The sequence below is a fragment of the Falco peregrinus genome, chromosome 3 (genome assembly GCF_023634155.1).
Source record: "Falco peregrinus isolate bFalPer1 chromosome 3, bFalPer1.pri, whole genome shotgun sequence".
Taxonomy (NCBI): Eukaryota; Metazoa; Chordata; class Aves; order Falconiformes; family Falconidae; genus Falco; species Falco peregrinus.
The window spans coordinates 43,247,016-43,266,127 of record NC_073723.1 but is presented as its reverse complement, the minus strand read 5'-3'; the positions used below and the strand labels follow the sequence as shown (position 1 = coordinate 43,266,127).

Genomic DNA, 19,112 nt, shown 5'->3' with positions numbered 1-19,112 from the left:
CTTTTTTCATCATGTTTTTCATCCCTAAAGGAAGCGCTCACCCCAGGTGTATAGACAGCAGTGTTTTCACATAACATGCCCTTCCTCTTCCTTTCAACTCCATGCCCACCTGAAGTCTAGGAACAGGCTGACCCTTACAGTGTTACATAGACAAGAGGTTGGCAGGGTTTTTTTCTCCACTAGCAGGCTTATGTAGGACAGCCAGATGTGGCTTCTGATCCTGTTACCTTATTCCCTGGAATTCAGCAGATAAACCAGCAGTAACAAAATTCACTGACCTGTGGCCACACCAGCACAGGTTGTGATCTTGTCAGAAGGTATCTGATAAAGTGAACTGAATGCTGTTCAGTGTTTGGATAGGAGGGCCTCCAAGGGAAAAAAAGTATCTCTAGAATGTTTTTTTCATCATTTAGCAGTTTATATTAGGAAAGGAAGAAAATGAAGATGAAAGCAGTAGCAAAGGGTAGTAATGTGATACAGATAATTTTCACTGCCGTATTGTAATGTTGAACTTGAATCATGAATGAAGTAAATCCTGACGATTCACGTAGCCTGAATTATATATGTTTTAAATATGTATAAAATATGGTATTTTATAACTTGATGCAGGCAAGTAGCAGATCTTTCTAGGACTGTTGGAAAGAGATTGTATTTTTCTACAGTGAAAATGAAATTTTTATGTAAAAAGAGATGAAATGTTTTCATAAGACCCTTTCTATGAAAAAAATAGACCCTTTTGTAGAAAGCTGAAACTGCTGATACGATTTTGAAGCCTTAAGCTGAATTTTTTTGGCTTCCCTACAAAATAACCCCAGCTTTCCAGCAAAACTGAAGTTTTCTGTGAAAAGAAACAAGAAACATTTAAAAAATATCTATCCTTTTAAAATGCAAATTATTATTAAGTACTATTCCAGCAAATTTTAAAAGCAAAATCAGATATTGTTTACTCCTTTTAATACACAAAGACAATGAAATAGAATGGAACAAAATTATCTGCTTTTCTGTAGTTGTGGTCAGCAAGCATTAAGTACAGCCCTAAATTATGCTCAACTTATATTACTGAGTGTACTTTTAAGGTGCTCCAATATTTGGTTTTAAATAAAACTGTAAAATTAGTGTGCCGGCTTCTGGTTCTGATGCTGTCGTAGGAAGGGAAGTATGGTGTAGTCTCTATAGATGATGTTCATTTTTGGCTCCGTTCAAACCTAAATGGAAATGAGTAGGTAGGTAGTTCTGATGCTGAAGCTGCTTTATTTAGAGACCTGAATTGTGTTCCAGTGTGATGGCTGTGCAATGTCTCTTATCATCTCTGTAAACAGACTGCATTCGCCTCAGAACAGTCTGAGCTATTGCTCAATATTCAGGGATGTGATGTACAAAGGATGAATGGTAAGATGAAGAGCTGAGAGCAGAACCCATGATTGCTTCTTGGCTCTTAATTGAATGCATTTTCCTTTGGGCTACTGTGGTTAGATCAAGAAGAGGAAGTAACTACAGCTATTGCAGGCATAAGTCACTCAGATCATCTGTAGTTGAAAGGAAAGTCCTAGCTTTTGTGGGTTTCCAAGCTGGCTGTTGACTGCCTCAAGTTAGGAAACTCCTCAAGCCATGGATGGGTATGCTTGATGCAGCCAGCAGGCATAGTTATCAATAAGGTCACATGGCTGGATGCATATAGCTCATGGACAGGAGCTTTGCCCCACAAGCACGTGGATTTTCAGAATAGCAAAATACACCTCCGAATTCAAGGCAGGCTTTCTTGAGAGGTAAATTTCTCTTTATAAGGCGTAGAAATGCCATGACTTTTTCACAGAAGTATTTTGAGGAAAATGTTAAGCTGTGTTAATTGCTTCTTTTTCATTAACCTTTATGAAAATGCCTGAAAGAATGATCTACCTTGAAGTAAAAATGAGGCATGAGAAGTTTCATTTGAAACATTTAAGCTTAGCAGAATTCTGATGTCTTGAGATTGTGTTATGAGGAAGTATGCTAGACAGTCTTAGTTGTATGTGCCACTAATAGTTTGCCTGACTTTTAAACTTAGCTGTTTTTTGATTTTGTGTTTAGCTTTATTTAATGTAGAAATATATACCCTTGATGATGTTCAAGTTACAGGTTGCTTCAGCTTCCAAATTCATCTTGGCATGGATTATGTCAGACATTTCTGACTAAATAGTAAAGTTACTGAGGATAAGAGTTGTTGTATGAAGTTGGCCTGATTTTTCAGGAGTGATCTTGTGCACATACGTAATACAATTTGGAAACTTTAGCAATTAAACCACACACCCTCTCCAGTTAATGGCAATACTGAATGAATACAAAGCTGGTGTTAAGCATCATTAGAAATTATTATTTAATTACAATGTAATAAATTACCATGAATTTTATTCTTGGCGTTTCCAGAGAATCATTATGGTTGTGAGTTTGTATAAGAAACTTTTCCTTAATTGGTGCACAGTCCTTCAGTTCTCGCAGAATAAAAAAATAATCTCTTTCCAATTGATTTTAGGGGTCCAACATCACAGATACGTGCACAGAAATGCTGCGAAGTGGACTACTACTGAAAATTTCAGCAGGAAATATCCAAGAGAGGATATTTTTTCTTTTTGATAACCTTTTGGTCTACTGCAAAAAAAAGCACAGGTAAATGATTAATTTATACTTTCAAAAATAATGTATTTTTCTCACAGCAGAGCTAATCCTTTGTATGCTCTTTCATAAGAATATTTGAACACCACCAATGTGTTTACTGCAGTTAATTGCAATATAAAAGTCAGGATTTTTAGAGGGGAACTGTCACCCAAAGAGAAGTATATTTAATTCAAACATTGGAAATATTTTATATGAATGCAGAATCCAAATGATGAAAGGGACACACAACCTGTTTTGTCAGTCTTCCACAACAGGTTATATGTGGTGGCCTCATTCTCTTATGCGAAGGGTCAACAGACTGAATTTTCAGTTCAGACAAATGAGTATTACGGCTTATGCTATAAAATAAATCTTTACAGATTCAAGAGTTTCAAGCCTTGTATTTCTAATCAGGGAAAACAGCCAGGAAGCTGCTGCTTGCTGCATTGCAAGGAGCAATACCTTAGTTTAGCAGTAAGCTTCTGCAGTTAATATTTGGTGCTCTTATGCTTCTGAGGAATAAGACCTCTGTGTACATGCATCCCTCTTGGAACTGCTTCTTTCTTTGACCCAGAACCTGTTTTTGAGTAGCCACTGAATACATGTTACTGTATAGATCCTTGATAGATTCCTAGATACGTGAAAGACCTTGAATATGGTCTCTTAACAGCGCTGCTGAGTACCATTATCTTTGCTCTGTCTCTGCACACTTGTGAGTGGTGTCAGAGGAAACTCCCATCATCGACCTTAGTGTCCAGTTGAGAAAACTGACTGCAACTGCTGAAACAGTAGCTTTATAAATCCAGGTTCTACGGTCATCACCCCTGCCATGCCCATTGGATCAGTGTGAGTGCTGCAAGATTTTCAAGGGTGGTTCCAGATTTGATAGCCAGCTTTCATCCTTTTTTTTCCCCAACTGTCTTTTACTAGTACCCTGGATTGTCTGTAGCATCCAGATGAAAGATGTTTTTCTCTGCACCCGTAATATCAATTTGTTTAGATTAGTGCTCTGGCTTGGCAGTGGTCCTATTTAAAGGATGAATCCTGACCTAGCTGCTTTTGAGGGCTGTACATGAGAGGATGGTCAAGTGAAATGTTAATGCTAAAATGTACGCTTAGTGCATCTGAGTGAAGGTAGCTGGTCATGCAGTCCAGCATGTGGGAGCACCCAGCACCATCAGCTTTGGGATGAAAAGACTGAGGGCAGCCTGATGACATAATGATTTCCTCCTCTCCCATTGCTTTAGCTATGTGTGGGGAGTAGTGTGTGCTTTTTGTCTTCTTGCTACCTGTTTTTGGTGGGGGCAGATGAGAGGGATGGAGATAGGAGGGTTGGATAACAAAGACCAGAAGTCTTATATCTGTGTACCACAGCATGTGTTGCGTAGTCTAGTTGTAAAATCAGTAGTACATATACAGCTACAACCCCAAAGTAAATGGAAGTTTATGCATAAAATGCACAAATCTGAGACCAATTTTTCATTAAGGCTTTAAAATCTTATTAGCAACCCTTGTTGTTTGCTGTGCTATATAGTTTATATATGGTATTTTTCATACGAGGTTTTGCATAGGTCTCATCATTCAAAAGTATTATTTTAAATGCTTTAAAAATTATTTTCCCAAATAAGTTTATGCTCTTACTCATTTTGTCATACATAAGAGCAGGTGGCTAAGGGTTGGATATCACTCTCCTTCTGTGCTAACTATAGGGATGTGACCGTCCCCCTGCACTGGGCACTGGTGAGGCCGCCCCTCGAATGCCGTGTTCAGGTTTGGGCCCCTCACTGCAGGAGGGACACTGAGGGGCTGGAGCGTGTCCAGAGACGGGCAGCGAAGCTGGTGGAGGGTCTGGAGCACAAGGCTTATGAGGGGCGGGTGGGGGAACTGGGGGTGTTTAGCCTGGAGAAAATGGGGCTCAAGGGGGGACCTTATTGGTCTCTACAACTACCTTAAAGGAGGTTGTAGCAGGGTGGGGGTTGGTCTCTTCTCCCAAGGAACAAGTGGCAGAACAAGAAGAAATGGCCTCAATTTGCACCAGGGGAAGTTTGGGATGGTTAGTGGGGAAAATTTCTTCACTGAAAGGGTTGTCAAGCACTGTAACAGGCTCCCAAGGGAGGCGGTTGAGTCACCGTCCCTGGAGGTAGTTAAAAGTTGTGTAGATGTGACCCTTAGGGATGTGGTTTAGTGGTGGACTTGGCAGCGTTAGGTTAATGGTTGGACTTGATCTTAAGGGTCTTTTCCAGCCTAAATGATTTCATGATTCTATGGTAGACTTGTGGTTAGATTCACTGTAGCACTTGTGGAGCTTCTTGCTGAACCAATATGTTGGGAAGATGAGACTCATCAGTATGTGGTGTAGAAAGTGGTAATTGTGGAAAGTAGCCATGAACCTTAGTGATAAAGAATGTCTTGTAGGGACCTTTCCACATGGTAAAGCTGCTGAGCTTGTTCTGTAAGAACTTTATTCAGACTGGACTGGAAATGATTTTTTTCCCAGTAGGTTACCACTGAAGAAGCTGCTGACTAATCCTAAGGAAGGTTTAAAAATCTTCTTCCTCAGTCAATATTGTTTCCTCCTATAGAATACTCTGTTAACAGGGAAGCATTTACATGTGAGAAAATAGTTCATTTATACTTCACTAGCTATAGTGAATCACTCCTTTGATTTTGTTTCAACTCTTGCTTAGGTTGCAGAACATTTGGAACAGTCATAGTAGGAACCATTTAAGAACCTTGTGATTATACCTAGTGTTGAATACTGAATTTATTTCAAGGATATCCTCCTAAAACTTCTCAGTTGCATTTTTATGTAGACTGGTTAAATATAAACTAAGCTATTCTCAAAATTTCTAATTTTTGCTAGATTTTGTTGTCTGACAATTACAATTAAATTACTGATTACGTAGTATCTTTTCACTTGTCCACCTATGAATTACTTATTTTTGTAGCCATATTCTAGTTAAAATGCACTATTAGGTGAAAAATCTCAAAACACACAACAGGTCTGCGATTTCTTTAGTTTTGAGCAACCATGTCCTACATGTCGTTGGGTGACATGTAGCTGGATGTCACATGGTGACGTCTCTGATGACATGAGAATAACTCAACTTAGAACATAGTTTCAGAGTTTATGGTGGGAAATGAATTAGTTATATGCCAGCAAGATACTTTGGGTATTGATTGGCAAGTAGGTAAAGAAAGTGTTGCTCACAGGAGGTTTGTATTTTGGAAATTTTACAAAAATTGACCTATTTTTATAATATGAGGTATTTTGTGTAATTTTAAAGCATCCTTTTGCTGTGGAGTTGTATAAATGTAGATTGCTAAATTTGGGTTCATAGGTACAAAGGTCACTAGAATTATTAGATTTACTTCACTTTTAAGAGAAAAAAGTATGTAATACTGAACCTTTATGCTTGGTGCTGTTTTGTTTTTTGAAAAATATATTATTTAATTTTTGAATAAGAAATTTATGTCATATTAGATTATTCATTAGACTGTAATGTTTGAGAGGCAGGTCATTTTCTGAAGTTTACTACCTGTCTGGAGTGAGTGAAGGTCAGAATTCAGATGATTATACCTTTGTTTGATATACACTCTTTACCATCGTTATAGGCAAAAATGGACAGAAAAATCATCTCTAGCTTGTCTAAGGTGGGAAAACCTACTTACAGCTGGGGTTCTCAAAAGGCCTTGACTTCACTGAGGACAGAGTTACAGCAGTGCACACTGCTTTGGAATACACCACTGTGAAACTGCCACAAAATTTTGGCAATTCTGAATTGTAATTCTTGGTTAACCCTTATGTGAGGAAGAAAGAATGTTGTCTTTATTCTTCCATGCATAAATGCCATTTATGAGGCTAATATGGGTAGGTCAAGATTCATATCCAAAGGTGTTCTTATTTCATTTTTTCAGTCATGCTACCCTTGTGTTGAATTTCTTGACTAGCATAAGGAGGCTGCATCATTTAGGAGGAAAGATCCTCTCAGTACAGTATTTTGTCTTTGATGGCAGACAGTGGCATATAGATACCAAAGTGGTGGGACAGAGCTTTTACAGATTGGAACTTCCCTGATAAACTCTCATGTCAGCCACCAATTTGCAGCTTAGTCGTACCAGAGATGGATGTTGTTTGCATTAGGATCAGCAGTGCCCCATTCAGCAATGGTTTCCACAGTTCAACTGCACATGTATAAATGTATTGTGATTCTTACAGTAGTCTTTAAATGCTACATGTCCAGGTAGTGGTGCAGAAACATAGAAAAAGGTGGTGGATGACATGCCTACCTGCTCTTTCTTTTATCAGGCGATTGAAGAACAGCAAAGCGTCTACAGATGGCCACCGTTACCTTTTTCGGGGCAGGATAAATACAGAAGTGATGGAAGTAGAGAATGTAGATGATGGAACAGGTGAGTATATTTGTGTTGCTCATTAACAGAGCAGTCTTTTGAGGTGGTGAAATCAAATGCAGCTTTGTGATTTCTTTGAGAATGGAGGGTGCTTCTTATACTCAGAAAGCAAGAGTAAGATGCCACTTTAAGAGCACTATCTGCTTGTATCAAAACTCTGCTCCTGTGACAGATCATTGCTTTCATACATTATTAGCTGGGCAGTTGTAGATGACTGTTTTACACAAACATGAACAGAGTAATAAAATAAAGTGATATTTGTTGCTCGGCTGAAATCATATATTTAACTTCACTTTACAGCATTCCAGTGCTCTTAAACGATATTATCCCTAGGTATATGATATATTTGTAAAAGCAAACGGAATAGTTACCTCTGTTGGAATGAAACCTCAAACACCATAAATACTGAAATTGTAAAATAAGTGTTTAAGAAAAAAGGAAGGATGCTTTTAATACCTTTAGGGATATAATCCCTATGATTGCTTGAATTTTCCTGACACACATTAGAAAAGTGAAAAACCAAAGTAGTCAGAGAAATGTCAACTTTTGTTTTAGAAACTTGAGTTTAACGTTTGAGCTTAACTGTTATAATTTCCTTATGATTAATAAGGAAAACCTTAATCATTTTCAGCTATTTAATGTAAAATTATAAAAAAAAAAGGGGGTGGTGGTGGCGTGAAACCTGCAGTGGCATTGCAAATATGTAGGTCTGGAGGAAATTTATGTGAGTTATATATTACTTCTCCTGATTTAAAAGTAGCATTAGGTTTGTCCTACATCTATGGATTCCAAGCATTTCTTAATGTAGTTCCTTTCTAAAATTGAGCATTAATGACAAGGATCCTACAGCTCAAGTAAGCTTCATAGAAATCCTTAGTATAAGTTAAATATTTCTTTAAAATCAAGAATTTTTGAAATTGTGTTCCTTGTTTTAAAAACAGTTTGCTCACTTATTCTACTGGGTAGACTTGGAGAACTATTTGACTATTGCTCTTTTTGCGACAAACCAGTTTATTGGAAGACTGTTCTGTCTGTCCTCCATCTCTTCTTTTTAAGTCTTTCAACCTGTTGCCATGGGTCATGTTTTCTAAGTTTTTATTACTTTTTGTGTCTTTTGGAATTTTGGTTTGTTTTTTTCCCCCTAGTTTGTTACATTATGAAGTGTCCAGAGCTGAAACTTTACTGGTGCCAAGTGGAAGAGAATAATTACTGTAGTGCTGCATGTGGGATGTCTGTTACTAATCCCAGGATTGTCTAGCTTTTCTGAGAGCATTATTTTTGATTTTTTAGTTTGTGTTTCAGAATCCCACACCAGATCCTTTTGTGCATTACTGGTGCCTTTTCCATTCTGGTTTATACTGTATTAATATCTGAGAGTAGGTCCTAATGATTACTTTATTTTCTGTACTGAATTTTGTCTTACTATTTCCAAAACTTATTAAGCATTCAGAATTCATGTCTTGTTCCTGAAAGTTCATGCAGTGCTTCTTGCCTGGGTGCCATCAACAAAGTTATTGCTGAACTGTTTAAGCTCTTGGTAGAACTAGGGGAAAATGCTGAACATAAGGTGGAGCACTGTGGTGTCACACTTGGTTAATTCTCTTTGGTTTTTATACATTTTTTTGTAAGAACTCCTTGACATCTGTTTCAGGCTATGTGCTTTACCAGGCCCGCAAATTTAATTAATGGGTTAGAGATACCTGTGGGTACACTGTAGGGAATTTCATCAATCCTCATTGACTTGAATATAATTTATCCAATATTCTATATGCTGCTGTTTCCCTTTTCTGGCCTGTATTCCTGCCCAATTGTTAGCTTTATTTGTATGAAATTTCAGTCAATGCCTTTTTTTATGCAAAAAAGAAAGTTGAGTGTTTCAGTCTTTTATGTTATGTATTATTATTACACGCTTTAGAAATAGGAGACAGTTTTCCTGTTTCCATTATGTCACTTTCTAAGAGGGTATCTCTTAGAAATCTTGACATTACTGTGGCCACAGAGGCTTATACCCACCATATTCTTCCTGATGAATACCCCAAGAATTCTGTATCTCTTTTCTTTCACTGGTTCTGATACCAGATACTGCCATGCTTTTAGTGTTGGCTTTAGCAAATATTTCTTTTTTTCCTCCTTCCATGACTGCCCTGCCTTTCTCAAATCTGTCCCACCTTTCTTCATTTGTTTGTTGTAGCTATTCAATCCTTGATCCCTGTCACACCATCAGTTTTCCTTCTTACTTGTTTTCTTTCTCAGTGAATCTTCAAGTATAATTTGGCTAAGCACAAATCATGTTCCTTTCTATTCCGGACACCAGTAGTCTGATTTCCTCCAGCCACAGGACATTTTGCTGCCATCCCCATTTCCTACAGCCTTACACATTTTACTGGAGGCTGTTGTGCTTCCTTCCCACTTGCTCTCCTGAGCTATATCAAATCTTGTTGCCTTTATATATGCAACGTGTCTAAAATCTGTCCTCCTTTCCACACTTATGAAACATCAGTTAATGGTTTGGTTATTTTAATTTCTAAATTATTAGGGTGGCAGGTGCCCCATCCATGAAACATCGAAGGTCTGGTTGGACAGGACTCTGAGCAACCTGATCTAGTTGAAGACACCCCTGCTTATTATTGGGGAATTGGACTAGATAACCTTTAAAGGTCCCTTCTAAGCCAAACTATTCTATGATTCTATGGTTATTTTTACCTGCTTTTTTCCCCATATCCTTGCATTTTCCACCTTCTGCATTTCAGTTTGTCCAATATCCTAAAGTATTTTTTTTCTTGAAATTATAGCTATTTTACCCCTCCTTTCTATGGTTCTCTTTGAAATGTGGAAATGTCTGTGCTATTTCCTGGGCCTGTAGCACCTTTCTGCCCTTTTCTTGCCACCCTCTCCCCCTGCTTTAGAAAAAAATACTTAATTTTTCCTTCCTTCTGGTCAGAAGTGTATTCCCTCTCCTCACACTGATACTTTTTCTTTCACTCGGTCATGATGCCCTTCTTTAACCTTGCTTTGTCTTGGTTTCTTTACTGTTCTGTGTTCTTGTTTTTTATTCCCTGTAGTCATCCACATTTGAACTGTAACCTGGTGCTATTGGGCTGTATTCTTTGTCTCATCTCACTCATAAGTGTAGTAGTCTGGCTGTCTGAACCTCATTCACATTAGCTTTGCATGTGCTTTTTTTTGGCATTGTATTATTTTATTTTCCTTAATCATCAATTACTGATCACTTTCTATGTGGAAGCTCTGCGTGCAGAGTACTTATATATTCGTATCTATGCATGACTCTTTCTCGTGTACTCTTCATGGGTCTCTAAATGTCTGTAAACATTAGACTTTTGAGTCCAGATGATGCTTCCACAGTTCTTTACAGTAGATTTGGGGATCCTCTGTTCACTTGGTATAAGGAACCATAAGGCTCTGCGGAACACGAGCATTCGCTCTCAGCATTGATAGATGTAGGAATGTAGTTTTCGTTGTTCTTAAGTAGAAGCACAGAAATAGGAAAACAGATTCCCAGTGGGATTTATTGTCATGCTAATGACATGCCTACAGAAATTAACAAAGCTTTTTCTGAAAAGCAATTTTTCTTTGATGAAATTAGGCCTTGGCTGAGCAGTGCAGTTGGTGTAAGCTTTCTTTTTTGTTTCAACATCATGAAGCATTCTGGTTTTTTTTGATTGCACTGATTAAAGTGGAATGTGTATTACTTATTAGGGCAGACTATTTGTGTTCTTAAAACAATGTGGCTACGCAACCACTTGCAAGTATTAGAAATTTGGTATATTGTGATGGTATTGTTTTTTCTGTGTTCATTTTTTAAAATTCAGTTTTGAGAGAAAAGTATATCTATAAAGGCATTCATCTGCCATTAAGTGAATGTTATTCAGTTTATGAATACAAGCACTTGAGACTTAGGAAATTCCAGATTTATGGTTGCTTATATTATCTTAGTTCTGTCCCCTGTTATCTTGAAATGAGGCACAATATAGAAAAAGCACTACATGATAATAGTAACCAGAGACTGCATCAGAAAGTATACAGAGGGGGAAAGGAATGATATTATGCAGCAGTTATTTCCTTGGTATTTCTGAGCATCAGTGCTCCTAAGAACTTAAAGTCTGAGAAGCTTAGAAGTACCTCAATACAGAGATTTCTGTTTGGTACTTCAAGAGAAGAAAAAGAATCTATTGTATATGGCTGTAACAAATAGCTTCACAGGCATCTCTCAAAGGTTTGAGTCTTGAATGTTGAACAATATATTACAGTTCAAATGGCAAGCTTTAATGTATTATCAAGTATCTTTTGTCATCTTTTGTCACCTTTTCTTGGGAAGTTGGAGGGTTAATGATTTGTTAAGCATGCTTATTCAGACTTTGCATGGGGCAACATGAAGTCTCATGCTCTTCCTCCTTCTGTTAACTATTATATCAGGTTTGCAGATCCTTTGTTTAGCCTGACTGGCAGCTGTTACTGCCTTGATGTGAAGAGTGTGCATATATCCTATGCAGCTGGCCAGTCAGAACTTTCATACCTGCTGGCTGACTGGCTGGCCGGTATGTCCACAGCTGTTGGTGAGATTTTGTTCCATAACCAGTCCAAAAAAGGTATGAGTTTATATGGGATGATAGTGTAATGCTGAAATACTTTTCAGGAGACTATGGGCATGGGTGTACTGGGGAGAACAAATTGCTCATGGGAACCTTGGAGAATTGTAGTCATGGGGAACGTGGGGAACAAAAGAGAAAGCAGGGGTGTTGCAGTTAAATGCAGAGATTGAAATTGAGCTGGCCATCACAGGAGTGTGTTACTATTGCAAAACTGGGTGATAGCCACCCGTTTTTCTCCACTTGAAAACATTGCCATCTGTGCACATTAGGCAATCTTAGTACCTAGCTAGGTTATTGGGCTTTTCACAGAATTTGGACAAGTTTGTAGTGGCATGAGATAAATGTGGTCAAACTGCCAGTGTTCTTGACCCTGCAGTTACAGAGTTTCAGATGCCAAGGATGCTGCACGTTTAAAATGTCATCTTTACATAGAGATACTCAAGTGGCTGGATGAGCCATTTTTTCCAAACTAAACTGCTTAAGTGGATACCAGTTTCCTGTCCAGAGTGAAATGCGAGGATCTGAATCTATTTTTGAGTCTGAGCCATCATTTTTTACCTTTTTGGCCACAATTTTAACTGCTGCAGTTCACTGCATTAGAAATCATAATATTTGCCTTCATTACATGGGTGTTGTGCTGATAGATATATACAATAACAAAGACCACAGGAAAAATATCACCCTGTAGTTTTATATGTATTAGCCTGTAGCTTAATAAATAAACAAAAAGGTGCAGCTAGGGCCATATTGCAAGGTTTGGAAGTATATGCTCAAATAATACAAAGGGGCCTTAACCTTCCTTCCTCCAGCTGTGCCTCTGATCTCCAAAGGTCTGTGGTCTGTCAGCTGAGAGCTTCTGTCTGAGGCTTCTTTCCTTTCACTGATTTGTGACTCCAATTTTCTGACATTGCGTGTCACCATATGATGGCTAGTTTTCTAGAAACAGTGTTTTTAAAGGCACAAAGAATATCATGTATATGTTATGTGAATAAAAACATGTATATGTTATGTGAATAAAAACATGATAAATAGGTGATATAAACATGATGTTGCAGAAATAACTTAGTTCGTTCCCCCCCACCCCCTCTCACAGACTTGCTTGTGCTTTCTTTACACACTTTGAATACTAGACAGTTTTGTTGGTTTAGAAATTAGCCATCAGTCTCATGAGTTCCTAGTAGATCCTGACATTTCCCAGCCCAGTATACAAAGCTTGGCTGCTTTCCATCTAATTAAAATGCAGAGTTATTGAAAGGATACTAGCATGTCTGCTGAGATTTATGATAAATCTTAGCAAGCATGTCAGCAAGGGTTTCAGTTTTGGAAAATCCCATCTCATTATACAAAATAGGGCTGAATTATGAAAAATATTTACAAAGAAAAAAGCTCTGTACTTATTACAGTAGGTCAGGGCTGGCCCTAGGACTTTCTTGCCTCTTAATGAAAGTTTGTGGTGAGAAAATGTTGACCTTTTGATTTTCTTAGTATTTTGTACGGTGGTTGCTAGTTCTAGTTTTAATCTGTATTTTATGCAAAAAAATGTATTTGTTATCATGAGGCATTTATGGCTTAAAATTTTCCCCCAGGAAATGCATGTAATCATAGTGAAGGATATTCAGGAGTGTTAGTTTTGGAGAGGAAGTCTGTTTAGCTAATTTCTGAGGAAGATTTATGGCTAGCATGTTAAAATCAAGTGTTATAGAAGTGAAGAAAGACTAATAAGTAGTAAATTGTCTGATTTTTATAGCATAGTGTTTACATGTTAGAAGTCAGAAGTTCAAGATATCTAAGGACATCAGCAATTGTTACCTCTCTCCTATAATGTGCACACTGAACATAAGGCTGTTAGGAACGTATTTCAAAAATTATGCATTTTGTTGATGCATTTTTTTTTTTAAATCGGGGTAAATCTTGTATTGTATTTCAACTTGTTTTAACAAATAAGTGTAGAAATTTTTTTATTCAGGTAACCAGTAAAGAGATATCAAATCTATATAATATGCTTACTTGTCATACAGAAATTGTATTTCCCCCCCCTGTATATTTAGTCCTTTTAACATTTTAATAGTAAGTCATTCAATCAGTACAGCAGCTTTGAGTGATTTAAGGGGCAAAACCACAATGCTGCTTTTTAAAGGAATTATTTATTACAGTTTAACATGAACAAAAGTACTCAAAGTACCGTCATCTGTTCTTTTAATAGGACTCTGCCTGTTTTAGTGTTAAGTTTATACCTTCTTCCATATGCTAGGCAATTCTCTGTTACATTTTAAGAAGGACATTATTTATTAAAAGTTAAAAGTACAGCTTATTAAGTTATAACATAGTTCACAAGCAGCACAGATAACTTTAAGTTAATTTTTATTCTTCTTTATTTCCTGAGCTTTATGTGTAAAGAGTTCTTAGTAATTATAGAAACCGTTGCTTTTTTAAGTATTGGTGCTCTTTAAGCCATTCTGTCTATTCCCAGCTGACTATCACAGCAGTGGCCACACTGTTATTAATGGCTGGAAGATCCACAACACAGCAAAGAACAAATGGTTTGTATGCATGGCAAAAACCCCTGAAGAGAAGCAAGAATGGCTGGAAGCTATTTTGAAAGAGCGAGAGAGGAGAAAAGGTAGGTTAATAAACCTCCTTGTGTTGCTTTGCCAGAAATCCATGCTGTATTTTTATGTTGAGATATAAAGCAAAAACAACTGCTAGGCAAACTTGTGGTGTCAAGTTCAGCTAAGGTTTATGAATACCATCTTGGAAAAAATAAATCAAACTTGTATTGGGAAGGGCATAATGGCTTGAATCATGTAGGCTGGTAGCGAATGCTGTTTTGGAAGTGGGGAGATGATTTAATCTATGATTTTGCAGCCGATCCTCAACCAGTATAATTTCACTGAGGCCTGTGTACTGTTATGGTTTGTAATATATGACGGTCTATTCTAAATGTCTTGTGGGATTTGTATGCTTTGCTTCCCTTTTGTGACTAGCTTTTTGAATCACTGAAATGAGCAGGTTGTCTGTGTTGGATCTTCATGCAGATGATCCAACATGAAATAGTACAGAATATACCCACAACCTCTTCTTTGATGTATTCTTCCATCTCCAAGAAAGTAAGAAATCACCATTGACGAAAAATGTCTTTTTGAATAACTGAATTACGTTGGAAGAATACTTGGTTGAAATATAGTCCTGATCTCAAATGCAACCATGAATAAACTCATGTATTCAAGATGAACACAGAACAAAGTAGGACCAGGGAAAGATGATGCATCATCATCTTCTGGAGCTAATTTCATTTGCAAGCTAAAATATCCTAATCAATAATGATGTTTGAGGCCTTGTTATTGAAGGAAAAGATGATGTTGTAGTTAGATCTGAGATTTTTTTCCTGGTCTGTGCAGATTTTGTGTCACCTGTTGCAGTAGGCATTGATTTGTGCCTCCATTGTAAATGGAGACCAGCAGTACATTCTTCTGTCTTCTGAAGTTGAATACTGAATGTTTGTAGGACATCTTCCGTAGGACCAGAGTTTCAACTAGGGTGTCTGAGCGCCGGCTAATTAATAGTGACATCAGGAATTAATAGTAGAAAAGCTAAAATGATGCCTTAGATGCCTCTAAAAACTTAACATTTTTAAAATAACAAATGAAAAAGCAATATGATTAAGATGGTGTCAAATACAACAAAAAACAGGTTTGTCTGCTTCTCTATGGGGCCTTGTCTGAAACTGGCTGAAAAGGTTTTTAACAAGTTGCACTTCACTGTTAAGTTTCTTAGCTCCTTTAGACTCTTGATACATTTAGGTAAGAAACAGAGTAAGTAGGAGTATTTTATGTTGAAGTATTCTTTCTACTTCACATTATACTATTGAGCAGCTGGTAGTTGAGGTGAGTGTGCACCAAAGCCTGCCAAGCTTGAGGACAGAGGTCGCCATCCCAAAGTCAAGCCATGGATTTTAGCATCCAATGATTCAGGGAAATTTTCAGATCCTGGCATTCTCAGTGGGTTTGCCACCAAGGAGACAACCATGAAAGGAGGAGGAGGGGATTTTGTATACACTTAGTTTGCAACACAAAATCTTCAAAAGTAGTTCTTGAAGATCTCTGTTAGTGTATGAATATATACATTTATCTTACCTTCTCCAGCACAGTGATTTTTTTTTTAAATGTCTGTATTAACATTTCTTGCAAAGCAGGAGGTGCATCAGCTTAATTGCAATCAAGTTGCCAAACAACTTGGGAATCAAACACCTCTCTTTTTAGAATTCAAATACTATATCTAAATGTACCTGTAACACTTTCCCATTCACTATGAACATAGAGATGCTTTAATTGTATGTTAACTTGGTGAGACATAGAACCTGTTTGTGTGTGTGTATATATAGGCAATTACACTGAAGTCTAAGTGACTGCACATGTGAAAACAGTGTTTTGTCTCTTTTGCAAGTCTGAGATGAGCTAAATCAAGAACACGCTTCCCAGAACTCTTGGGCTGGGGGTGAGGCTCATGTGAGTAACTCTATCCTGGTTGTGCTGTTTGTGCCCATGCATTTTTTTGTAGCGGTCCTGTAGACTCCACATCTCTCACACAGGTTGCAGTGATCTCCGGATTAGGTAAATACAGCACGTGGAGCAGGAGTGAGGCACAGAAATACAGCTTGAGTGTTCCATGTAGCTGGGGCTTGCTACGCCATTCATGTTGGGAGACTCAGAGATTCAGGGTTCTTAGAGAAATTCAACTTACACTTTTATTTGGAATCCATATAGCAGAAGCTGAGCAAAAGGGAGAAAATGCCCTGAATGAGGTATTTTAGCAAAGATTTCAGTGGCTGTAATTGAATTATCAACTGGGATGACTTTATAGATTGTATTTTCTTGCTAGGAAAGAAATCAAGCTGAATTGGAAACGTTTTGCTAGGAAGTCTTTCTGTCACTTTTGGGGCTTTTCTGTAACCAACTGAAGCATTCAGTTAGTTACAGAAATTTATTCAAAAGGTGGTCATCTTTAAGACTGATGTTGCTGTGGTGACCTGATTCAAACAGCCAATAGAAATAAGAGCATCAACATCCTATGAGCTCCAAAAGTAGTATAGCAGTGAAGTTTTCTTTTCGCAGCAATACACGAGGTTTTATCTGTGTGGCATCAACACTATCTGGCTCATGGATAATGAGAGAGACTCCTTTTATCTGTGTCCAGTACCATTGTTAGCTTTTTCTCATGACAGGTACATTTTTTTCTGGAATATTTTCAGAACTGAAGAAGTGGCAGACTGTTACTTAGATTGAATGTGTACAGTTATAGTTTTAAAAATGTAAAAATCTGAACAGAAACTGAGAACATGTGCACAAGACATTTGAGAAATCTGTGGATTTGTCCAGAATTAATAATTGTTTATTGAGAAATCACATGGATTATTAAGATCTGTGGTATTCCTTGGAAGCACAAGCTTCTGTGAGTGGCCAGTAGGATGCATAATTCAATACAAACTGGTTTTGATCATCTGTTACTTAGAAGACATGATGATTTTCTCAAGAAGCGAAACAGAGGAATATAAACCAGTAAGAAATCTTGGAACAAACCCCTTTCTGCTGTTGTAAAAATCCTGAAGAGAAGAAAAATAATCAAGTTGTGTATATGCTTTTGTGAAAAAGGGGTGAATTATTCTTAGGTGAAACTAACAAATGTATCATGAATAACTAGTAACTAGTAATTGGAAATTTGAAAAAGTTTCCTTTAAGTGAAAACATTTTTATTATCACATGATAAGAGCAAAACCAAGGCCCTTTTCTTTTAAACTTGTGAAGACATGACTACTCCCTTTGAAACGTTCATATACTGGTCTAAAAATCACGTCATTAGTATTTATTACTACAATATCAGTCATGATGACAATATAGTAACAGTTTAACTTCACTATGAAGAACGTAAAGATATCATTTGGTTATGCATTACAAAGATCAGATGTTTATGATTTAACTTAATTGTGAGTATAACAGTGGAAACGGTTCCTTTTTTTGTATGTAAAATGTTGGTATTGCTTCTTTATTTGGGGAAGACACTAAAATATAATGGCAATATCACTTCATAAAATGTTAATGTGTTTTTGTCAGGTTTAAAATTGGGCATGGAACAGGACACTTGGGTGATGATCTCTGAGCAAGGAGAAAGACTGTACAAAATGATGTGCAAACAAGGGAATCTCATCAAAGACAGGAAGAGGAAATTAACCACTTTCCCCAAATGCTTTCTTGGAAGGTATTATATGCATTTCATAGCATGACTTTTTACCAGCTAAAACCACATTTTAAATCTTCTTTGGGATGCTACGGAAACTGTGCTTTATTTGCAATATCTGTTAGGCCTGTTTGACTCCCAGAATTTAACCAAAATGTAAATTAGTCTGCCTGAAATGTAAATATGTTTACTCGTATTCCAAAAGTAGCTTTATTAAAGGAGCAAGACTGCAAAGATATGTTGAAAATGTGAAAATGCATTAAATAAAATAGTTTCTTTAAAGAAACAATTCCCAGCTTGTTTGATGCATTTTGTCTCTGAAATGCCTAGTTTAGAATATCAAATTTGCTTTATTCCACTTTAAACAATCTCTGTCTCTAAGACTGTTTCTGTCCTCCTCTTGCCTGAATGTGAGGGACAGAGTTACTAAATAAAGTTTACATGTTTAAAAATTTACCCCTGTTATCAGGAGGATCTTTATAATGCCATATAATACCTATGGCTTAAGAAGACTAAATGCAAGAGAAACAGAAAGCCATAGAGACCCTAAAAATGTGTATATGACCAAAAAATGAGTTTGAGGGGCAGAGGGTTTATCACTTATTTCATTTGACCATAAGAGTTAAGTGTAGAACGTATTTTTATAAAGTACAGCGACTTTTACGCAAGCATAGTGAAGATACTCAGTGGCTTCAAATGTGGAAATGAAACTTGAGAGATTTTCATGTACTGTCAGAAGACACATAGCTGATAAGAACTGAAACCAGGATTAAGATTAATGTTGTGGTTGAATCATGTTCCTTCAGTGAAGTTGTTGGAAGCAGGTAATGAATACACTCATGGTGAGGAGCTGTTTGTGAAACATTTAAACCTACCATTAAATGGCTGCTTTTCTATGCTACCTTTGAAGTGGATGCTTTTGAAGTAGGCTTTTGCTGGTTCCCAGGTCACCAGTTAAAATCCATGAATGTGAATTTTGCACGACCTCTCTACACTGTTCTTTTGATTTGTAACATGCATGCAAATATCTTACATGCTGTAAATTTGCTGTCTCTCAACTGCATCAGGTTTCTTGTGATAGAAGCCAGGTATTTCCTGCACATGCAGTATGTACTTTGTGTATATGCTCAGGATATCAACGTGTCTTGACACACCTGGGAAGTCACAAGCGTACTGTTCTGTCATACTGGGATTATGTTCTGCCTTCATGGCATATCTGCCCTGGGC

General features: G+C 37.3%; 1 protein-coding gene across 2 annotated transcripts in view; it reads left to right on the top strand.

The window, feature by feature from the left end:
* The window catches only part of PREX2 (phosphatidylinositol-3,4,5-trisphosphate dependent Rac exchange factor 2), a 180,906-nt gene that overhangs the window by 61,346 nt on the left and 100,448 nt on the right, over positions 1-19,112 (top strand). For both annotated transcript variants that reach the window (XM_055799729.1, XM_055799728.1), the window contains 4 exons: positions 2,510-2,643; positions 6,941-7,044; positions 14,125-14,274; positions 17,762-17,906. In XM_055799729.1, coding sequence (XP_055655704.1) covers positions 2,510-2,643; positions 6,941-7,044; positions 14,125-14,274; positions 17,762-17,906 — 533 coding nt within the window. The remainder of the gene's footprint in view (positions 1-2,509; positions 2,644-6,940; positions 7,045-14,124; positions 14,275-17,761; positions 17,907-19,112) is intronic.